Source organism: Saimiri boliviensis, chromosome 8 (genome assembly GCF_048565385.1).
Source record: "Saimiri boliviensis isolate mSaiBol1 chromosome 8, mSaiBol1.pri, whole genome shotgun sequence".
Lineage (NCBI taxonomy): Eukaryota > Metazoa > Chordata > Mammalia > Primates > Cebidae > Saimiri > Saimiri boliviensis.
The window spans coordinates 4106037-4129984 of NC_133456.1; the positions used below are offsets into that span (position 1 = coordinate 4106037).

The 23948-nt window shown below is 42.4% G+C and overlaps 2 protein-coding genes across 36 annotated transcripts in view; one reads left to right on the top strand and one right to left on the bottom strand.

The window, feature by feature from the left end:
- SLMAP (sarcolemma associated protein) overlaps positions 1 to 20448 on the bottom strand; it is a 172236-nt gene extending 151788 nt beyond the window's left edge. For 32 of the 33 annotated variants that reach the window (XM_074403613.1, XM_039477326.2, XM_003936528.4 and 29 more), the window contains exons 1-2: positions 20384 to 20448; positions 18944 to 20179 (exon numbers count right to left, since the gene is read on the bottom strand). In XM_074403613.1, the coding sequence (XP_074259714.1) occupies positions 18944 to 19141 (198 nt within the window). In that variant the 5' untranslated portion in view covers positions 19142 to 20179; positions 20384 to 20448. The other variant, XM_074403609.1, reaches the window with a different exon arrangement.
- A 77-nt stretch (positions 20449 to 20525) lies between these two features.
- DENND6A (DENN domain containing 6A) overlaps positions 20526 to 23948 on the top strand; it is a 142005-nt gene continuing 138582 nt past the window's right edge. Inside the window, exons 1-2 of one of the 3 annotated variants that reach the window (XM_074403617.1) lie at positions 20526 to 21539; positions 21926 to 22075. The gene's annotated coding sequence lies outside the window, so the exon portion shown is untranslated. The remainder of the gene's footprint in view (positions 21540 to 21925; positions 22076 to 23948) is intronic. The other 2 variants (XM_074403619.1, XM_074403618.1) reach the window with 2 other exon arrangements.

A 23948-nucleotide genomic window follows, 5' to 3' on the forward strand; every position in this document is an offset into this window, starting at 1 on the left:
GGAGGTAAAATTCTCACAAGCATTTAAGATGAATACTTCATAAACAGAGATGCAAAAATCCTTAAAATATAAGCAAATCAAATCCAGCAATATATAAAAGGGATAATACATCACAACTAAGTGTAGTTTATATCAGGAATGCAAAACTTGGCTTAATATTCAAAAATCAATGAAATTCATATCTACAACAAAGTTATGAGGGGAGAGGAGGGGAGGGGGGGAGAGGAGAGGGGACAGGGGAAGGGAGGAGAGGGGATGAGGAATGGGAGGGGATGGCGGAGGGGAGAGGAGAAGGGAGGGGAGGGGAGAGGAGAGAGGAGGGAAGAGGTGAGGGGAAGGAGAAGAGGGGAGAGGGGAAGGGAAAGAAAGGGGAGGGAAGGGGAGGGGAGAAGGGAGGGAAGGGGAGGAGAAAGGAGGGGGGAGAGGGGAGGGGAGAGAAGAGGGGAGGAAAAGGGAGAGAGAGAGAGGAGGGGGAGGAAGGGGGAGGGGAGGGTGAGAGGGGAGGAAAAGGGAGAGGAGGGGAGGAAGGGGGGAGGGGAGGGGAGGGGAGAGGGGAGGAAAAGGGAGAGGAGAGGGGAGAGGAGGGGGGAGGAAAGGGGAAGGGGAGGGGAGGAGGACAGGAGAGGAAATGGGGGAAGGGAGGGAGAGGGGAGAAGAGAGGGGAGGGGGGGAAGGGAGAGAGGAGGGGAGGGGGAGGGGAGGGAGGGAGAAGGGAGGAGGGAGGGAGGTGCGGCTGCTCTGGCGCGAGAATACAAGTGGCAACCTGAATCAATCCATGAGCATCCTGAGTACATACAGTACTCAAACGTTCTGGATTATGAAGCAACATTGATTTGGATATTTGAATTAGGATATTCAACTGGTAAGTGTAAGTCTAATGCAAAAATCCACAATCCAACACTGGAATCCAAAACTTCTGATCTCAAGCATTTTCGATAAAGGGTTATTCAACTGGATTACTATACAAACACACCACCAAAAAAAACAAAGAAAAATTATAATAGCCACAAGCTATTGACTGCCTATGCCATGCCAGGTATTCAGTTAAGTGCTTTACATGAATTCTCGTTAAATGTTTACAAAAATCCCATGAGGTAAACACCATAATTAGCCTCCTTTACATATGAGGAAAACTGAAAACACAGAGACTCCCTAAGGTCACACATCTGGCAAGCAGTGGAGTCAGGATTCCAGCACCGGCAGTCCAACTCGAAAATCTTTAACTACACTGCCCTCCCTTAAGGCCTCTGCCTACAGTGGTTGACTACCCCTAAAGAACTGATAGCAGCTCTATTTTCTTCTCCCCAATTTTGTCAACTTCTGGGTTTGCATTCCCAGAATAAATCATTCTCTTCAGGCTTTTCTGCCTTAAACATATGCTTCCAGCTAGAATGCACTGCTCTTTTTAATCCAGCTAGCAGAGCCCTACTCACTCTTCAAACAGTGGCTTAAAAACAAATTTCTCTGTGAAACCCTCTTCATTCCGCCCACATTTTGCCCCCAATCCTGGGGGAAGGAATACATCACTCTCCTAGCTCCCTGGAAACAATGATTCACAGATGCTACTATTGTTTGACTTATTTGTACTGTAATTATATTTTTCCAGGATTATGTATTGGGCACCACATTGCGCTGCAAAGAATAGACACTCAGATATTAAAGACTTAAGAATGCATAATGGGCCAGGCGCGGTGGCTCAAGCCTGTAATCCCAGCACTTTGGGAGGCCGAGGCGGGCGGATCACAAGGTCAAGAGATCGAGACCATCCTGGCCAACATGGTGAAACCCTGTCTCTACTAAAATACAAAATTAGCTGGGCGTGGTGGCATGCACCTGTAGTCCTAGCTACTCTGGAGGCTGAGGCAGGAGAACTGCCTGAACCCAGGAGGCAGAGGTTGCAATGAGCCAAGATTGTGCCACTGCACTCCAGCCTAGCGCCTGGCGACAGAGTGAGACTCTGTCTCAAACAACAACAACAACAACAAAAAAGAATGCATAATGGCCCCAGTTTAAGTTCTCCTAATCAAAATAATACTGTTCATTTTAACAATACTTTACTACTTCTATGTATGTGTCTGCATGCGTCAAAGATTCCTCGGTAAGTAAAACTAATCTTATGTTTCCCAGGTTCAGATTGAGACTTTTAAACTGTTATCTTATCAACTACTTCTCTCAATTCTCACATTAATACTCTGGCACTACGATTTCTCAATAATATCAAAATTGTGCCTAGAAAAAAATTTTCAAAATTGGAAACATATTATCTATATTCTACATTTGTTAAAACAAAGGTCCAACCAAGAGTAAGACATTCACATTAAGGAGTAGAGAAGTACTATACAGTACTTCAAAAGCTGCTCTGTTAATCCTATCTACCTTGAATATTCACTCACTCTCGTCTACTTCCTATACCCCAAGTTGCTTTCACTAAGCTATTACTTCATCTAACATTTCTTTTTGGGGCGAGGTGTGGTATCATGCCTGTAATCCTAACACTTTGGGAGGCTGAGGTGGGAGGGTTGCTTGAGCCCAGAAGTTTGAGACCACTGGGCAACACGGCAAGACCCTGTGTCTTAACAAAAACAAAACAAAACAAAACAAAACAAAACAAAACAAAACAAAAATCCTTTTTTGAGGTATAATTCAAATATCACACAATTGCCAATTTAAGTATACAATTCAGAGTTGTGCAATCATAGCCACAATTTTACATTTTCATCATCCCAAAAAGAAACTCATATCCGTTTAGCAGTTGTATCCTATACTAGTCAAGAAAAAAACAGAACCAATAGCATGTATATTTATTTTTATTTATTTTTTTTTTTTTGAGACAGAGTCTTGCTCTGTCACCCAGCCTGGAGAGTGCAATGGCACAGTATCAGCTCACTGCAACCTCCACCTCCTGGGTTCAAGCGATTTTCCTGTCTCAGCCTCCCAAGTAGCTGGGACTACAGGTGCATGCCACCACACCTGGCTAATTTTTGTTATTTTTAGCAGAGACAGGGTTTCACCATATTGTTCAGGCTGGTCTTGAACTCCTGACCTTGTGATCTGCCGACCTTGGCCTGCCAAAGTGCTAGGATTACAGGCATGAGCCACCATGCCCGGCCAGCATATATATTTATATAGAGATATTTATTTAATGGAAGTGGCTCATGTAACTGGGGTGGGGGGTGCTGGCAAGTATGAAATCTGCCGGGCAGGTCATTAGACTAGGGATTCAGGGAAGAGCTGTTATGTAGTCTTGAGTCCAACAGCTTTGTGAGGGCCAAGTTCCTACCTTAGGGGGATCTCAGTCTTTTTTCTTAAGGCCTTCAACTGATTAGAGAGGCCCACCCACATTATGGAGGGTAATATGCTTTACTCAAAGTCTACTTTACGCAAAGTCTACTGGTTAGTCACATCTAAGAAATACCTTCACAGCAATATCAGGCTGGTGTTTGACCAAAAACTGGTCAAGTGAAAAACTGATACCACAGCCTAGCCTCACTGACATAAAATTAACCATCACATTCCTAATTACCCTCAGCCCCTAGCAACCATCATTTCTGTCTCTACGAATTTATCTATTCTACATATTTCATATAAACAGAATAATACAATATGCGGCCTTTTGAGTCTGGCTTCTGTCACTTTAGTGTTCTCAAGGTACATCCATGCTGCAGCATGTATCAGTACTTCACTCTTTTTATATTGCAAATAATATGCCATTATATGATACACATTTTATTTACCCATTCATCAACTCATGTACATTTGGGTTATCTCTACATTTCGCTGTTTATGAATAATGCTGCTATAAACATTTGTGTACAAGTTTTTCTGTTACATGTTTTCATTTCTCTTGAATACATACCTAGAAGTAGAATTGTTGTGTGTTATATGGTGACTATAATGTTCCTTTTTATTACGTGAACTTTTTTATAAGATTCAAAACTACAAAGTTTGTTTATTCTACAAATAATTGCCATAGCTATACTGGGAAAATACAGCATGATCTTATTTTCCTTCCCTGAGTTTTAGAAATGAAAGAAACGGGCCGAGCACAGTGGCTCATACCTATAATTCCAACACTATGGGAGGCCGAGGTGGGCAGATCACCTGAGGTAAGGAGTTTGAGACCAGCCTGGCCAACACAGCAAAACATCATTTCTCGAAAAAAAAAAAAAAAAAGAAATGGAAGAAACCTTATAATTATTATTACACTTACTATTTCTATAGTTAAACAGTTAAAGAATCAAACACAATATAACTATTTCTGGTTTTTTGTTTTTTGTTTTTTGTTTTCAGACGGAGTCTCACTCTGTCACCCAGGCTGGAGTGCAGTGGTGAGATCTTGGCTCACTGCAATCTCCGCCTCCTGGGTTCAAGCAATTCTCCTGCCTCAGCCTCCCTAGTAGCTGGGACTATAGGCACCTACCACCACACCCAGCTAATTTTTTATTTTTGGGAGAGACAAAATTTCACCATATTGGCCAGACTGGTCTCAAACTCCTAACCTTGTGATCCGCCCACCTTGGCCGCCCAAAGTGCTGGGATTACAGGTGTGAACCACCATGCCCAACCCAATATAACTATTTCTATAGTTAAAGAGTTAAAGAATCAAATGCAACATAGTAAATTAGATTTACTTACAAGGGGTGTGGATTTTATATAAATATAAATATAATCAAATGCAATATAGTAAATTAGATTTATTTATGAGGGGTGTGGATTATATACACACATACACACACACACACACACACACATATATTCCATTTAAAACACAACTTCCTTTATATCCAAACTCCTTTATATATTTTATATCCAATGATGTGGAGAAAAGGGAACCCTCATACACTGCTGGTAGGAATATAAACTAGTACAACTATTGAGAACAGTTTGGAGGTTCCTCAAAAAAGCTAGAAATAGAGCTACCATACAATCCAGCAATCCCATTACTGGTTATATACCCCAAAGAAAGGAAATCAGTTTGTCAAAGAGATATCTGCACTCCCATGTTTGTTGCAGAACTGTTCACAACAGCCAAGATTTGGAAGCAACCTAAGTGTCCATCAACAGGTGAATGGATAAAGAAAATGTGCTACTTATTCGGCTGTTAAAAAAGGAACGAGAGGGCCGGGCGCGGTGGCTCAAGCCTGTAATCCCAGCACTTTGGGAGGCCGAGGCGGGTGGATCACGAGGTCAAGAGATCGAGACCATCCTGGTCAGCATGGTGAAACCCCGTCTCTACTAAAATTACAAAAAATTAGCTGGGCATGGTGGCTCATTCCTGTAATCCCAGCTACTCAGGAGGCTGAGGCAGGAGAATTGCCTGAACCCAGGAGGCAGAGGTTGCGGTGAGCCGAGATCGCGCCATTGCACTCCAGCCTGGGTAACAAGAGCGAAACTCCGTCTCAAAAAAAAAAAAAAAGAAAGGAACGAGATTCTGTCATTTGCAACAACATGGATGAAAATTATGTTAAGCAAATAAGCCAGGAACTGAAAGAAAAAAAAAATCACACTTTCTTACTTATTTGTGGGATTTAAAAATCAAAACAATTGAACTCATTGGACATAGAGAGCAGAGGGATGATTATCAGAGGCTGAGAAGGGTAGTTGGGGGTCTGGGGGTGAGGTGGGCATGGTTAATGGGTACAAAAAAACAGAATATATAAGACATACTATTTGATCACACAACAGGGTGACTATAGTCAATAATAACAATTATATATTTTAAAATAACTAAAAGAGTGTAACTGGATTGTTTGTAACACAAAGGATAAATGCTTGTGGGGATGGATACCTCACTCTCTATGATGTGATTATTTCACATTGCATGCCTGCATCAAAACATCTCATGGGCTGGGCAAGGTGGCTCACACCTATAATCTCAGCTCTTCGGGAGGCTGAGGCGGGCAGATCGCTTGAGGTCAGGAGTTTGAGACCAGCATGGCCAATATGGCAAAACCCCATCTCTAGCAAAAATACAAAAGTTGGCCAGGTGTGGTGCATGCCTGTGATCCTAGCTACTTGGGAGGCTGAGGCATGAGAACCCAGGAGGCGGAGGTTGCAGTGAGCCGAGATTGTGCCACTGCACTCCACCCTGGGCAACATAGTGAGACACCATTTCAAAAACAAAACAAAACAAAACAAAAACAAAAAAATATCCTGTATCCCACAATAGAATTACCATAGCTAAACTATTTACAAACTGATTTACAAACAAAATATCTTAAGCATTAATAGATAATAGGTTTTGTTTTCTTTTTTAAATTTAAATTGTTTTTTAAATTAAAAATAATAATAATAAGATAGGGTCTCCGTATGTTGCCCACACTGGCAATGGTCTCAAATTCCTGGTCTCCAGGGATTCTCCTGCCTCAGTCTCCCAAAGTGCTAGGATTACAGAAGTGAGCCATCACACCTAGCCAGGTTTTGATGTCAATTTTTAAAAATTTGGTCTGTTATTCACTAATAGGTTGGTGATGAGATTGATAAAGACTACGAGTGCTGAGGTAGTAAGCAATCAAATAACAACGAACATTCTACAATCAGATGACTGGAATGTGAATCCTAACTCCATCATTATCATTGTTACCCTAAACAAATCCTTTCACCTCTCTGAGCCTCTGCTTTCTTATCCATAAAGATATTTCAAAAGTTTGTTTTGAGAATTAAATGAAATAATGCACATAAAACTCTCAGCACGGCACAGAATAAGTGCAATAAATGATAGTGACTAGTTTTACAAGTCTGGACTATGGTCAGAATTTAGAGCATATAAAGACATTTCTCTTGAGATAAGCTTAACACAGTTAACCTGAAATGATCTAACAGCTTACAAATTTTTTTGTTAACTATGATCTAATCACTTATGGAAATAAAAAGACAACAAAAACTGTGGTTTTTTTTTGTTTTTTTTTTTTTTTTTGAGACAGAATCTCACTCTGTCACCCAGGCTGAAGTGCAGTGGTGTAATCTCAGCTCACTGCAACCTCCATCTCTAGGGTTCAAGCAATTCTCCTGCCTCAGCCTCCTGAGTAGCTGGGCTTACAGGCATGCACCACCATGCCCAGCTAATTTCTGTATTTTTAGTAGAGACAGGGTTTCACCAAGTTGGCCAGGATGGTCTCAATCTCCTGACTTTATGATCCGTACCCCTCAGCCTCCCAAAGTGCTGGGATTACAGGCATGAGCCACTGTGCCCAGCAAAACTGTGCTTAATCTACATGTACTCTAAGCAGGCAAATATACAGGAAAAGTTCTGAACATTACATATCAAACTAATAAAAACAGTTAATAAGATGATAGGAGGTGCCTATGTGAAGCAGAACTTTCATCTTTTACTCTAAATACTTCTCTATTGCTTGACTTACTTTTATTTTTTTGAGATGGTCTCACTCTGTCACCCAGGCTGGAATGCAGTGGTGCAATCATAGCTTAGTGCAACCTTGACCACATGGGTTCAAGTGATCCTCCCAACTCAGCCTCCTGAGTAGCTAGGACTATAAGCACATGCCACCACACCCAGCTAATTTTCTTTTTCAAGTTCTGCCTGGGCAACATGATGTGATCCTATGACGGGGATCCTGGCCTCAAGTGATTCTCCCACCTTAGCCTCCCTCCAAAACTGCTAGGATTGCAGGTGTGAGCTACCATACCTGGCCTGCTTGACTCATTTTGAGAATGTATACCTGTTATTTGTATAACTAAAAAATAAGAAAAGCTTGAAAGTCTGTATTGGAAAATCATTTCTGCTTGGCTCAGCTAGAACCAGCCAGTAGTTATATATATCAATAAAACTGTAAGCCTGAAAGTATTGAGAAAATCTTAACACACAGTTTTGATGTGCTTAAATTTAAAATCCAACCCAAACTGTGTATTTGACAAAAGATACACTACTAATGACCAAACACGTCCATATTTTCAAGTGCCTATATAAGCTTTCATTTTTTTTCTTTACATCTGTCAGCTACTCTCTTATAAAGTATGAAAAATGTACATGACCAAACAAGTTTTTCCAAGGCTGTTTCATTTATTTGCATATATACCCAAAGCCAAATCAGTTTGCCTGAATGCAGGCCCAAGAAAAAATATTTTATCGCTAGGATAAAATATAAAAGTAGTAGAGGTAAGTAAATATAAAAGTAGTAGAGGTAAGTTTTAAAAAATGTTAGCTGACTCAGAGAAATAATTAACTTGAGTTATTTCAGTCTCTGAAAGTCTGCAACATGACAAGCAGTTTGGTTATACATCAAAAAGCAATAGCTTAGATTACCTTTCAAGAGAGCAAAAGACAGATTTTCATAATAACTGCTCAGTCTCTAAGAAGATGGATCAGAATAAATGTCCAATAGTTGGCTTTTATTTCGGAGGTGGGGGGACGGACTCCCGTAATTACTATTAGATAATCTTGTACAAATAACCTTTAAACATCAAACTCTTTTTGGACAAAAGGGAGCCAGACTGTAGCCGTTTTATTTACCTTCTAAGAGTGTTATATAGACAAAATGAAATCAGAAAGCACTCTGATTATTCTAAAGCCTTCTAAAAACTATTATTTTGTGTGAAAATTTAATAGTTCACATATATAATTTAATATCACCAATCACAAGATTATCTACAGTCCCAAAACACTTAGCAAAATGTTTTGCACACTTAAGTTCTCAATAAACAATGACTTATACAAAGACTACATATTGGTAATTGAGTCCATGATCTCAAATTGAGAACTAACTTGAATGACTTTCTGCCCTTTAATACTGCACAGGTTTGCAGAAACACAGACTGCTCCATTGTTCACATTTCCCTCATTCAAACATCTATATAGTGCCTATTCTCTTGTACTCAAGAGTTCACATCTGATGGGGCAATAGTACATTTGCATCATAGTTATTTTGCTGTTTATGTCCCATAATGAAATTATATACAGGCCAGGTGCAGTGGCTCACACCTGTAACCCCAGCACTTCGGGAGGCCAAGGCAGGTAGATCACCTGAGGCCAGGAGTTCAAGACCAGCCTGGGCAATATGGTGAAACCCTGTCTCTACAAAAAACACAAAAATTAGCTTGGCATAGTGGCACATGCCTGTAGTCCCAGCTACTTGGGAGGCTGAAACAGGAGGATCACTTGAGCTCAGGATGAGGAGGTTGCAGTGAGCTGAGATCATGCCACTGTAGTCCAGCCTGGATGACAAAGCAAGACTCTATCTCAAAAATAAAATTTTTAAAACTTTTTAAAAATTAAAAAATTATACACAAAGTTAAATGGGAGTATAGAGAAAGAAGCAATTAATTCTTCAGTTAAAGGGAGTCAGGAAACATTTCACAATGGAACTGAGCCTTAAGGGATGAAGGGAAGAGGTCATTCTGGAAGACAAAACAGCAACAATAACAAAAAAAAAGGCACTTGTTCTACAGTGAACACTGTCATACAGCTAAGTACACAAAGTTTGGAGTGAAGAAAAAACAGTAATAGAGAACTGGAAAAAAAGAAAATGAGATATAGATTTTAATGCTAAAAATTAATAACGACAAAAATTTTTAAGCAAAGGTGTAAACTATTTATCTACCGAAAATGGCAGTAAGGAAACCATGTACCCAAGAAGAAGAAAGAGTCTGGACTGTAAACTTAGAATGTTTCAGCCACTAATAAATACCACCATTTTTCTTGGTTCAAGTAACTATCAAGTAACTGACAAATATAAAAAATTAACCTCACAATCTTTTCACTTAAAACTCTAAATGACATTCTCTTCCCTACTTACCAAAAAGAATAAATACTAAGCTCTAACAGAAATATCACTTAAGAAAACCAGATAGGAGCCTGAAAGGGTAAAGAGTGAATTTAACCTAAAGAGTAATGTCAAAGAACTAAGTGGAAAAAAATGTTTTAAGTATATATACTATCAATATTTTTAACAACTTGAAATCACAGATAGAACATTTTATCAGTTTCCCACTATTGTGAAAAGTAATATAGAAGGAAATGAACATGTGCTGTGAATATATAATCTGGCTTTCTATACATGTTCACATTAATGTGTCTTAAATACAACTTGTCAAATAAAAGACTTTCTCACAAACACCAGCACCCCTTAGTGACCTTCATATTTCTGTCAACAAAAAAACTTAGGTATCTGCTAAAACGAACATACAAACAAAAAGTAAAGGAATGTATGACCTGGCATTCTCCCAAAAGTGGAGGCTAGGATCTTTGTGATCATGTTTAGATGTGTGGAGGGATAAAGAAGAAACAATCTTGGCTGTCAATATTCAAATGACTTCCTTTCAATATCCTTGGAAAATGCAGTATCATCCCTGCTTCTTCCTGCCACCCAAAACTCCTTTCCCTGACTGACACTAACTATAGTCTATCCCTTACCCCATTTTCTTTTTTTTTTTTTTTTTTAAGATAGGTCTCAGGCCGGGCACGGTGGCTCAAGCCTGTAATCCCAGCACTTTGGGAGGCCGAGGCGGGTGGATCACGAGGTCAAGAGATCGAGACCGTCCTGGTCAACATGGTGAAACCCCGTCTCTACTAAAAATACAAAGAATGAACTGGGCATGGTGGCGCGTGCCTGTAGTCCCAGCTACTAGGGAGACTGAGGCAGGAGAATTGCTTGAACCCAGGAGGCGGAGGTTGCAGTGAGCCGAGATCGCGCCATTGCACTCCAGCCTGGGTAACAAGAGCGAAACTCCATCTCAAAACAAAACAAAACAAAACAAAACAAAACAAAACAAAACAAAAACAAAAACAAAAAGATAGGTCTCAATATGTCACCCAGGCTAGAGCAATCATTGTGCACTATAGCCTTGAACTCTTGGACTAAGCAATCCTGCCTCATCCTCCCAAGGTGTAGGTGGGGCTAAGACATGATGCACCCCTGACAAATGTAAGTTTTTGAACTTTGTTTTTAGAGACAAATGCTTGCCACGATGCCGAGACTGGAGTGCAGTGGCCTCTCACAGGTACAATTTTAGCATACTACAGCCTCAAACTCCTGGCCTCAAGCAATCTTCCAGCCTCAGCCTTCCAAGTAGCTGAGATTAATGGCATTTGCCACTGTTTCTCGCTATTCTTCCTCTGTTTAAAAGTCCTGCGCCGGGCGCGGTGGCTCAAGCCTGTAATCCCAGCACTTTGGGAGGCCGAGGCGGGTGGATCACGAGGTCGATAGATCGAGACCAACCTGGTCAACATGGTGAAACCCCGTCTCTACTAAAAGTGCAAAAAATTAGCTGGGCATGGTGGCACGTGCCTGTAATCCCAGCTACTCAGGAGGCTGAGGCAGGAGAATTGCCTGACCCCAGGAGGCGGAGGTTGCGGTGAGCCGAGATCGCACCATTGCACTCCAGCCTGGGTAACAAGGGCGAAACTCTGTCTCAAAAAAAATAAATAAAATAAATAAATAAAATAAATAAATAAAAGTCCTAAGGTCTAGCTTAAATTGCATTTTCATCCATTAAACTGTTCCATCCAAGAGACATTCCCTAAAATCTTCAGTTCAAATAGGACCTTGCTCTTTGCTGAAGTCCTAATGGGCAAGTTAATTTAATACTCTTACCTTTTCTCATTTTCTGGCATTTAATCATTTGCATTCCTACTGCTAACCCGGTCTAAGTCCTCACAAAATCACATCACATCTAAAGTGTTATAAAGCCTTACAGTGGTTATGAGCTTGAGTTTAAATCTTAACTCTACCATTTAATAGCTATATGAATTTGACCAAGATCTCTCTGTGCCTCAATTTCCTCACAGGTTAATGTGGAAAAAACAAGTGCCTCAAAGAGTTATTTTAGGATTAAATAAGTTAATACATAAAGCACTTAGAAAAGGGCAAGGTATATAGTCAGTACAAAAGTGTTAGTTAAGCTGTTACCCATTTTTCCTCGCTCTATCCAATCCACTCTACATACTGCTATTGTATCACTCTTTCTTTTCTTTTTTTTTTTTTTTTTTTGGAGATAGAGACTAGCTGTCACCCAGGCTGGAATATAACGATGCAATCTCCATTCACTGCAACCTCTGCCTCCTGGGTTCAAGCAATTTTCCTGCCTCAGCCTCCCAAGTAGCTGGGATTACAGGTTCGTGCCACCAAGCCCGGCTAATTTTTGTAGTTTTAGTATAGATGGGTTTTCACCATGTTGGCCAGGTTGGTCTCAAACTCCTGACCTCAAGCGATTCATCCTCCTTGGCCTCCCAAAGTGCTGGGATTACAGGCGTGAACACCGTGCCTGGCCCACTCTTTCTTAAATAGGGGTTTGGTATATCAGTGGTCTGCTCAAAACTATCTTAGGCCTTCCATAACCCAAGGGTCCACATCCTTAGCTTGGAAAGCTAGGCACTTCACAACCTGGCACCACACTATCTATTTAGCTCATTTATTCAACAACTACTTTATATAAGATAGTAGGAAAAACGTTCCTGTCTTCCAGAGTATGAAAATTAATTACAAAGACAAGATACAAACAAGAATAGATGTTCACCCTTGGCTACTCTTCAAATAACTCTCTAATCCAACAAAATTAGTTTCCTTGGCATTTGAAAAATGCAAAGCTCATTCAAAATTATCTGCTTTTGTTTTACTCCAGCCTCATCCCCCCAAAACAAATAAAAACAACCAAAAATACACCTTTTCTTTTTCTTTTTTTTTTTTTCTTTTGAGACGGAGTTTCGCTCTTGTTACCCAGGCTGGAGTGCAATGGCGCGATCTCGGCTCACTGCAACCTCCGCCTCCTGGGTTCAGGCAATTCTCCTGCCTCAGCCTCCTGAGTAGCTGGGATTACAGGCACGCGCCACCATGCCCAGCTAGTTTTTTATATTTTTAGTAGAGACGGAGTTTCACCATGTTGACCAGGATGGTCTCGATCTCTTGACCTCGTGATCCACCCGCTTCGGCCTCCCAAAGTGCTGGGATTACAGGCTTGAGCCACCGCGCCCGGCCTTTTCTTTTTTTTAATACTTCCTGTTGATTTGCAAACCTTTTCTTATCTATTCACCCCAATTTTAAAGTCAAATGTCATCATTCTTTTGCCATTGAAACTTACATATCATCTATCTCAACTATTTTCAAGGTATACAGTCACCCTCTCTATCCAACATAAAAGCTCCTAGAAAGAAGGAATAACAAATTCTTACCAGTTTTTGTAATTTTCTCCCCCTTTACCACCACGCCCTTCACTAAAACAAATCATGATAGAACAGGTGCTCAAAAATATGCACTAGGCCAGGTGCAGTGGCTCACGCCTGTAATCCTAACACTTTGGGAGGCTGAGGCGGGTGGATTGCCTGAGCTCAGGAGTTCAGCCTGTGCAACATGGTAAAACCCCGTCTCTACTAAAATACAAAAAAGTGGCCAGGCACGGCAGTATGTGCCTGTAATCCCAATTACTTGGGAGGCTGAGACAGGAAAACTGCTTGAACCCAGGAGGCGGAGGTTGCAGTGAGCTAAGATGGTGCCATTGCACTCTAGCCTGGGTGACAGAGCGAGACTCCATCTGAAAAAAAAAAAAAAAAAAAATAGATGCACTAAGTTTAAATTAAAAGTGAGACTAGAAGTAGATAACTACTACCACTAGAAAGTAAACTTCAGTGAGACTGGAAATAGACTATGTCAACCACTAGCATGTCACCAGCACTCCAAGGCCTCAAATCAAATAGGGCCATCCAAATCACAAGAGAACAGTCCACTCACTATCCCTTCTATGTAACTACTATATGGGTAGATCTGCTTGCTCAGTGGTACCTTGAGTCAGCAGAGAGATTAATAACCATTCTAGGCTGAGCACGGTGGCTCACATTTGTAATCCTAGCACTTTTAGGAGGCTGAGGATGGTGGATCACCTGAGATCAAGAGTTCGAGACCAGCCTGGCCAACATGATGAAACCCCCATCTCTACTAAAAATACAAAGAATTAGCCAGACATGATGGCTAATGCCTGTAATCCCAGCTATTTGGGACGCTGAGGCAGGATAATTGCTTGCAACTGGAGGGAAATGTTTCGGTGAGCTGAGACTACGCCACTGCACTCTAGCCTGGGCAACAGAGCAAGAGTCCATCTCAAAAAGAAAAGAAAACAAAACAAAACAAAACATTCTAATTTGAAGCGCCTGACTTCCAAAAAGGATGAAGAATAATACATAGGGCCAGCATCCAAGCAAGGCAGTATCCAACTGCTACATCACTGAGAAGATGATTTGGGAAAGATTATGAAACTCTGCTTTGTACCAAACCTGTCACCCTTCAACATGCAGATTTAAGTATTATACAATAAGATATTCCATGAGCTTAGCATTAAAAAGTGTCACTTAGATTTCCACCTGCCTACATTTCTCAGATATTCTAAAATGAACATGTATTATTTGTTTGTCGCCCAGGCTGGAATGCAGTGGCGCGATCTTGGCTTACTGCAACCTCTGCCTCCTGGGTTCAAGTGATTCTCCTGCCTCAGCCTCCTGACTAGTGAGATTAGAAGTAGACAACTACTACCACTAGTAAGTAAACTTCAGTAAGACTGGAAATAGACTGTCAACCACTAGCATGTCACCAGCATCCCAAGGCCGCAAATCAAATAGGGCCATCCAAATCACAAGAGAACAGTCCACTCACTATCCCTTCTATGTAACTACTATGTAGGTAAATCTGCTTGCTCAGTGGTACCCTGAGTCAACAGAGGGATTAAAAACCATTCTAGAGATCACAGGCATGTGCCACCATGCTCAACTAATTTTTTTATTTTTAGTAGAGACAGGGTTTTACCATATTAGGCAGGATGGTCTCAATCTTCTGACCTCATGATCTGCCTGCCTCGGCCTCCCAAAGTGCAGGGATTACAGGCATGAGCCAACATATCTGGCCTACTTCTTCCAACTTTTAATGAGCTTCCCATAATGCACAATGTATTATGCAACAGTCACCACAAAGTGAAAGTCATCCAAAGCACATATTACCCCAATTTTCCACCTCCCAGGTAAACTGCCAATTTGGACAAAGTTATCAACTACATTAGTTTCAACTTTAAAAATTTCTTCTGGCCGAATGTAGTGGCTCACGCCTGTAATCCTAGCACTTTGGGAGGCTGAGGCAGGTGGATCACCTGAGGCCAGGAGTTCGAGACCAGCCTGGTGAAACCCTGTCTTCACCAAAAATACAAAAATTAGGCAGGCATGGTGATGCATGCCTGTAACCCCAAGTACTTGGGAAGCTGAGGCAGGAGAATGGTTTGAATCTAGAAGGCGGAGGTTACAGTGAGCTGAGAATGCACCACTGTGCTCCGGCCTTGGCAACAAAGCCAGACTCCGTCTCAAAAAAAATAAAATAAAATTTCTTCTATATATGCCATCACATTAAAGAAAATAATTTCTCATTACCTTCCTAAGACTCCATAGCACTACAGCAAATTGCAAAGTGTTGTCTAAATAATTTACTCTTCCCCACTAAACACCCTCTCTGCTAAGTACTGTGTGCTTAGTAACAGCCGGGGACAGGGTGCTAGGTGATTTATATAATTATCTCAATCCTCAAAACAATAATTGGTACCATTATCATCTCCAGACGTTTAAAAAAACAAAAACAAACAAACAAAAAAACTTGCCTGAAGGGATTTTTTTTTTTTTTCTTTAAGAGACAGGGTCTTGCTTTGTTGCCCAGGCTGGAGTTGAGTGCAGTGGCATAATCACAGCAGTGCAACCTCAAACTCCGGGGCTCAAGCAACCTTCCCGCCTCAGCATCCTGAGTAAGTAGGACTACAGACACTGCAAATTTCATACTAACAAGAACTATTTGGTCACATTATAAGTTTTTCTTTGGATCTGTGTCCCTCACAGTGTCTGGCATCTAACAGATGCTCAGTTAAAACCTTTTATCTGTCCAAATCAAAACTTTAAATAGTTAATTCCTAAAACAATTTGATGACATGGTAAGATCTGACAGAGTATATGCTCTAACTAGATTAAGTGGTATAATTACAAATAATTGGGCAGGTGAGATGGCTCATGCCTGTAATACTAGCACTTTGGGAGGCCGAGGAGGGCAGATTCTGAGGTCAGGAGTTTGAGACAAGCCTGGCTAACATGGTGAAACCCAGTCTCTACTAAAAATACAAAAATTATCCGGGTGTGATGGCGTGCGCCTGTAATCCCAGCTACTTGGGAGGCTGAGGCAGGAGAACCACTTGAAACCAGAAGGCAGAGGTTACAGTGAGCCAAGATTGCACTATTGCACGCCAGCCTGGGCCAAAGAGTGAAACGGTCTCAAAAAAAATAAAAATAATAAATAATTACAACTATACCTAAAGTAGTGGCCTCATAGCCTGCATGTTATTTTAGCTAATAAAGCAGAAGGGGGAAAAAGTGAAAATGGTAGAAATAAACCATATCTACCCCTCAAAGATAAGGTTTTCTAAATAACAAATTTCACGGCCAGGAGTGGTGACTTACACCTTTAATCCCAGCCCTTTGGGAGGCCATGGCAGATGGATCACCTGAGGTCAGGAGTTTGAGACTAGCCTGGCCAATGTGGTGAAACCCAGTATTTACTAAAAATACAAACATTAGCTGGGCATAGTGGCACACGCCTATAATCCCAGCTACTCAGGAGGCTAAGACAGGAGAATCACTTGAACCCAGGAGCCAGAGACTGCAGTGAGCCAAAATCATGCCATTGCACTCCAGCCTGGGCAACAGAGTGAGATTCCATCTAAAAAAAAAAAAAAAAAAAAAAAATTAACATGTCATCTCAATTCATGAAACAGTCACTATTGATCTATTCTTAGCTATCTCAAAATAATCTATTGTGAGAGTTTTAGTACAGCCATGGAAAGCACAGTGCATGAAATCACTATTTGTCAAATAAGTACAAGAAAAAATTGGAGTCCCCTTTGAGTGTTTAATCAAATAAAGTGCATTTGCAGGAGGGGGTGTGGGAAAAAAAAAAAACTGTATTTGCAGAGTATGTACTGTGAGCAAAACTGTTGTCCGATTAGTGTAGACCTGTTGCCCAGGGACATAAAATGGCAAAAATGTAAAAGCTGGTTGAATTAAGGCACTACCTAGTATGAAACTGATGTTTGAATTCAACTGCTGGAAAAATGACGTCTATGAATATTCATTTTAAAGACTTATGAGAGCCAGGTGTCGTGGTACACACCTGTAATCCCAGCACTCTGGGAGGCTGAGGCAGGGGGATCAACTGAGGTCAGGAGTTCCAGACCAGCCTGGCCAACATGGTGAAACCCTGTCTCTACTAAAAATATAAAATTAGCCATGCATGGTGGCATACACCTGTAATCCCAGCTACTTGGGAAGCTGAAGCAGGAGAATCACTTGAACCTGGAAGGCAGAAGTTGCAGTAAGCCGAGATAGTACCACTGCACTCCAGCCTGGGTGACAATAGCAAAAAATCTGTCTCAAAAAAAAAAAAAAGAGATTACAAGTAAAAATCTGTAAAAAAAAAAAATATATATATATATACACATATATAAAACATATATATATATATATATATATATATATATACACACACACATATATATCTCTCTCTCAAGTAATCTATGACATATTTTAGGCACCCTAACTTCAGCTTGGGGGAAGGAGGGAAAGGTCTGTTCCACAGGTAAATGAGGAACTGGTGTTATACAGAAAACTTAACATACTCTTCAGTTCTCATGCTACACACATAATATAGACATTATGCAGCACACAGCACTTGGACAATCTTTTCCTCCTTTCTTTAAAAAGTAATAAAATATTTCCTTAAATCAGTAGCTGCCGAAGTATAATTTTTTTCTCTTCCTTTTGAGGCTCAGGTTTCTTTCATTTCAAAACATACTCTTGAAGACTTAAGTTCTTCCTTTAAGAAAGATTTAATTATTTAACTCAGAAAGAAGGGGCAAAAAGTCAGAAGGTGAAATCTGAGACAGTCCTATTAGTCTTACATAACTTAAAGTTGGAAGTGATTCAGTAGCCCAGCTAAAAACCTGAGGTTTAGGCACAAAGATGAGCTCTTTAGTATACTCTCCACAAACATAAATAGTTTTTAAAAATGGAAATGATCTTAATTTTTTTCATTTCTTAAAATAAAAGCACATACATGTATAGTAAATTACGATACTAACATAAAAATGCTAAAATGGTTACGCTTAAAATGAAAAGAACTGAATTCATCCTATCACATTTAAGTAACACCATAATTGACAGACTAGGGTGTAATTTCAGAAAATAGGTTCACTTCCTAACACAAACTTTTGAATAGCATCTCCGTAAGTATGCGTTAAGTACTTAATAAGTGCTGCAGGGAACATCAAAAAGTGATTTTCAAATGCAATACATGTATGTTCATCCAACTTGTAAAAAAAAACCTCTCAAAATATATAAAGTACAGTTCTCATGCTTAATTAAATTAGCTTTGATCACTGCAAATGATTCCTTCAAGGGCAAGTATGTAGCAAACCTTTCAAAAATCTTAGGTTTACACCAGCAATTGTCCTTACTTAGAAAGGTCCTGATCTGAACTCAACTAAAGCTATGTGTTAACTACATTTCACCACAAAGACACTTGAGCCCGGGGGCAATAATGGCCACGGATTCCCCGGATTGCTTTGAGAACTGCTGCTTGCTTAATAAAGGGCTGAACTGTGAATTCACCTTTCTCAACAGACTGAAAGCAAGACGCCAAGTTTCACAATCTAGTTTGGGACTTCTCTGGGAATGACCAAGTTATCAAGATGCTATAGCCCTCCTGAGACTTAATTACAATACCTTCTCTGTTTTCCATTCAACCACCTCGATCAAATTTCCACTAGAACCAGACACACAAACACTCGATTCCTGGCTTTGCGCAAAGCCTCCTGCGGATGCAAAGCCTGGGATCCTGTATACGTCAGGCCTCTCCGGGAGGGCAAAGGGGGGGAAAAAAAGTTTGTTCAACAATGCCGTTGGACCGTGTGGGGGTGACATTACCTTGCCCGTCTTGTGATCAAACCAGACGAGAGCGTGGTTCCTTGACAGCACTTTGCAATCGAAAGTGGCATTGTTCTGCGCTGGTCGACAGCGGGCCACCGAGCGGCCGATTTTGATGGGCTCGTCCAGGTAGACATGACGCTCCTGAAACGGGTGCGAGTTCGGGCGGCAAGTGAAGATGGCCAAGGCTGACGGCATCGAGGACAGGCTGGGGGTGTCTCTCCTACCAGGGACAAAGAGGAGTTCCTCCAGATCCGGACTGCCCTTCACAAACCTACAGCCCTATCCCACCCAAAATTTTAAATTAAAACACGCTGCACACTGTCTACGCATAACCAGCGAACATCAACGACTCTCCGCTCGGGCGGGAAGAGAAGCCAGCGCGAGCCCCATCGCCTCCTTCAAACGCCAGCCGTGCCCTGACCGCTGAAAGTCCCCAGCTGGCAGCTCTCAGTCCGCCTTCCGCTCCGGGAAGAAACGGCTCGAACATCGGGCGGCCTCGGCCAAGAGCAGCCCCGGGACACAGCTCGGGGACCGGAGGTGTCCGGGCCGGTGAGTCACACGCCAATCCTCGCGTCGGGCTTGCGATCGCGGCCGCTCTCCCCCGTCGGTGGCGGAAGCGCTGCGGCGCTGCAGCGTGAAGGAAGGGCCGGTTCGGCGCGGCCGGGCACCTCCGGGCAACCACCGCCGTCCTCGCCCGGCGCGGGGGGCGACAGCGGACGGGGGCGGAGCGGCTCTAGACGGCCGGCGGGGCCGCCCGCATCGCCCCTGCTGCGCGGAGGCCGCCCCGGGAAGGGGGACGCGGTCCCCGGCGTGGCGAGGCGGCAGCGCCTGGGGTCCTCGGCGCGAGGCGCGGGGGCCGGCGGGGCGCGAGCGGCGGCCGAGCCGGGACTCCCGGGCGCCTCCCGGGCGCCTGGTCGCGGGGACCCGGCTCCGCAGGCCGGTGCGGCCCGAGCGAGGCGCGACCCCGGGAGGCAGGAAGTTGGTCCCCGGACGCCCGGGCCCCCGGTCGCCGCTCAGCACGTGGGCCGCCTCCCGTCAGGGTCGCCCCCGCGAGGGTCGCATCCCAGGGACAGCGGCCGCAGCTCCCGGCGGACGAGGAGGTGGGGGAGGGAGGCCGGCCCGGAGGGCGGGGAGAGGCCTGGAGGCCCCGGGCCGGGCTCGCCGCAGCCTCGGCCGATCACGGCCGACGGAGCAGGCTCAAGCTGCGCCCGGCGAGGCAGGAAACTTTCCGACCTGGTGGGGAAAATACGGAAACAAACGGCCGTCAGGCGCCTCACCCGCCCGCCTCAGCCCTCGCCCCCGCCAGCCAGACCCCCGCCAGCTCCCACCGCTAGGCACGACCTCCGCCGACCTCTCCGCGAGCGGGCTGCGAGGATCTGGAGCCAGGACGCCACGACGAGTCCTACCTCCCTAGCCGCCACCGCCGCCTCAGCTTACCTTGCCAGCGCCGGCCGCCATAGTGACTCTGACTGAAACCTACCGGGTACACCGCCGCGGGAACGCGCACCCTTCAAGGGCCCTCCTACCCCCTCGCCCGCGCCGTAGTCCAGGAATGTCACGTGAACGACGCCACGGAAGCCGTGTTGGTCGAGGGCAGAAAAACGGGCAGGCTGATTTCTAACGAGCCTCCAGGCGCCATCTTATTTAAGGGCTGGAAGCTTCAAACCTCGGGACAGCCACAACGACCATTTTGGTTAAGGGCAAGAACAATTTGTGAGGTAGAAGGTTTTCGAAACAAACCGTGCCCCCTTCTTATTTTATCTACTTGGCAAGGAGATGCCAACTTGTGTTAAATTTTATTCGCTTTAATCCTCGATGAAAATACTAGTGAGTAAAAAAACAGAGCCAGCCAAAGGGGATGTTCATAAGCAGCCATCTTAGCTGTGGGCAACAGAGTCGCCCGCAGCCACCGTAAGTGTGAGCAGCCAGATTCCCTCAAGTCTCAGGATGTGCGCCTAACAGAAGGACTATCCTCCCCTCTGCTAAATTCTCTGTGTTTTCTTCCCGGAAAAAAAACTCTTAGTTCCCGCATTACGCTTCGAATGACAGCCCTTCTCACCGGACCTAGTATGTGCCCGAGGGCTCCTACGCGGATGCTTCCGCAGAAGGAGCGTTCAGAAAGTTTAAAATCATGTTGCTTCCAAAGAGAGATTGAACAATTTCCAAAATGAAGAAAGGGGGTATTGCCTCCACTTACAATATCAAGATGAGGAGTCACTGGTCTAAAGAAGAAAGACTGCAAAAGCTAAATGAAAACGTCAAGAAAAGATAGTGAGGAGTCTTAGTCATTTAGAGTCAAAGGTGACTTCATTCTTCAGATTCCTGCGACAACAGGCTCCACCACTGTGTGACCTTAAGCAAGTTTCTAAACTTCTTCAAGCCTCTTTTTTTCTCATCGATGACATGGAGATAATGGCTGATCCACTTGTTGTGGTGAGACTTCAAAGTGTCAATCCATGCTGTTCGATAAAGAGCAGCACTTATTCACTTCAATACTTCAATATATGAACAGTTCGGTCCCCTAGGTTTTTGATGGACCCTGAGGACCTACAGGTGAACCAAACTTTAATTCCAGCCTTCTGAGAACATAACGGTATGGTGGGTTAGAGATGGGGGTAGGGAGTGACAAACAGAAAATTGACGTAATCAGGGCTAAGATAGAGGAAGGCACTAGCTGCTAAAGGGGTCAGGGATGGTCTGGGCGACATAACTGAATTGAATGAAGGAAGATAGGAAAACCACAATAAATGTGGTATTCGCTGAATGGTGTCATAAATTTCCACGAACACGGACAGCAAGGAAAGAAAGGAGGCTACTTGAAGCAGTGCACTAATGTGCAGGCACGTAATGAGATTAAATAAGTATTTGGTCCATGAATGAAGATTACAGACTGTTATTAGAGAATAAAGTAGGAAGGGCACAAAGTGAGTCTGGAAAGAATAGGCATTCTATTATAAAGATGTCATATTCGTTTTTCAGGCTCTTCATCAATTCAACAAATACGTGTCAAGCTGCTACTGTGTTCCAGGTATGCTGTTGTGAAGAAAAACAAGGGTATGTTGGAAAACTTTCTTATGAGAAGATAAAAAGTTTTCACTTCTGGTAATTTTCAGGCTGTCACGGAATAAGGTAAGATAGGACCCTCCACAGATCCCTAGTGAGTTTTTTGCATGAATAGCAAGTCATTTATGCATTCTTTGATGCATTCATTCTATAAATATTTAATTGAATGTCCACTGCGAAATAGATATTTTGAAAGGTCCTGGAAATACAATAATGAAGAAACAAAAAGACTCCCTCAAGTTGCTCAATTTAGGTGATGACACAGTAAGATCCTTGCTGTAATGGAGTATGGTCAAGAGTAATGGAATCGTGGCGGAGTAGTTTAAACTGAAACTTGAAAGGAGTGGGCTAGCTAGTCTGATGCTACTGGGATAAAGAAATTTTCAGCCAAGAAACAATCACCAACAAAGGTCCAGAGACTTGAGAGAACAGGACTTTAATGGAATTCTAAGTAGGTTTGTATCACCAGCACGTAAGGGATAAGGGAAAGCAGGAGGAGGAAGAGTGACAGAAGTGTGGTTTCAGTTGCTGAAGGACTTGTAGGCAATGCATCAGACTTCAGAACATTTCCATCTTCCCCTTAGAAAGTCAAAGAGAAGTAATGAAAGTTAAAGTGTTGGAATCAGACATGGCATACTTTTACCAGCACCATAAATGGTAAATTATTTAGCTTCTCTAAATGTTAGCTTCCTCATTTGAAAAAAAGTAGGTATCTACTGCACTTGACTAGTCTTTAAAAAAAAAAAAAAAAGGAAAAGGAAAAAAGTAGACAATACAGAGCCTTCTTAGGATTAAATAAAATAATGGAATACAAAATTTCAACCGTGATGCCTGGGAAATAGTAGATACTCAGAGAATGTTAACATTTATCATTATTGCTATAGAAAAAATTCCCCCAGCCTTCCACATATAGTAAGGAGCAAGTTGTTTTATCTCTAATTTGTATACAGAGAAACTTAATCATACGTATGGAAACAAAAAAGTCTGCTGATACTCAGTTCTACTATAGTATCTCTTAAAATTAATGTTAAGCAGAATGGACTTTCTTCTGCAAGAAAAGCTAGGACTGTTATACCATGTCAGGATAAAGAATCCTACCAAGCTACACAGGGTGCTAGAAATGCCAAAATGGCATTGAAGGCGTTCTTCACCCACTGGTATTTAGCAGGCACAGAAAAGGCTTAAATTAAGAAATCTCATACATGAGATACTTTAAATTCTAAGTCATGTGGGTGTTCCTCTCTACGATTCTGTATCCACACAAAATTTTTATTAAATAAAAAGCATATCATGTTTTGAGAAATTGGGAAGGAAATGTTTCCTGATTTTGTAGCTCTCTCCCTTTTTAAGTTTTTGCCTTTTTATAGTCTGATGAATATTGCCACTGCTATGATCCAAGCCACTTTTCAATCTTATAAAAGCAAAGAGAGAATTGTAAAATTATTATCCTAGTACCATCAAAGATGACCAATTTTAGCATTTCTGATGTGTAGGAGACAACTCTGTAAACTCAACTAATATGTAACCCTCTCTAACTGATAATGATCTTATTAGACTTTAACCAATGACATACACATGGGATGTAATAAATTATAGAACACTTGCATAACTGTTTCAGCCGAGTATCTGTATTGCAAATACAGGTAAGCAAACCAATTAAAAGAAAGCTGGGAGTACCCAAAGTCCAAAATTGAGAGTATATAGTATTTTTAATAGCATACACTGGCTTATTACAACTGAAGTTAGATCCTCTTCCCACTAAGGAAAGCTCTCTTCATCAGGGAGATTCTGATGAGTGGAAATACCCTGTCATTTCCCAGGTGCCCAGGGTGGAGTGGCCTAGACATTCCAGAGGCACTGCTCATCTGTTTTTGGCTTCCTGATTATTCAGGAAATAAAAGAAAAATAACTACCTGAAAACAAATGAAGACATTTAAAC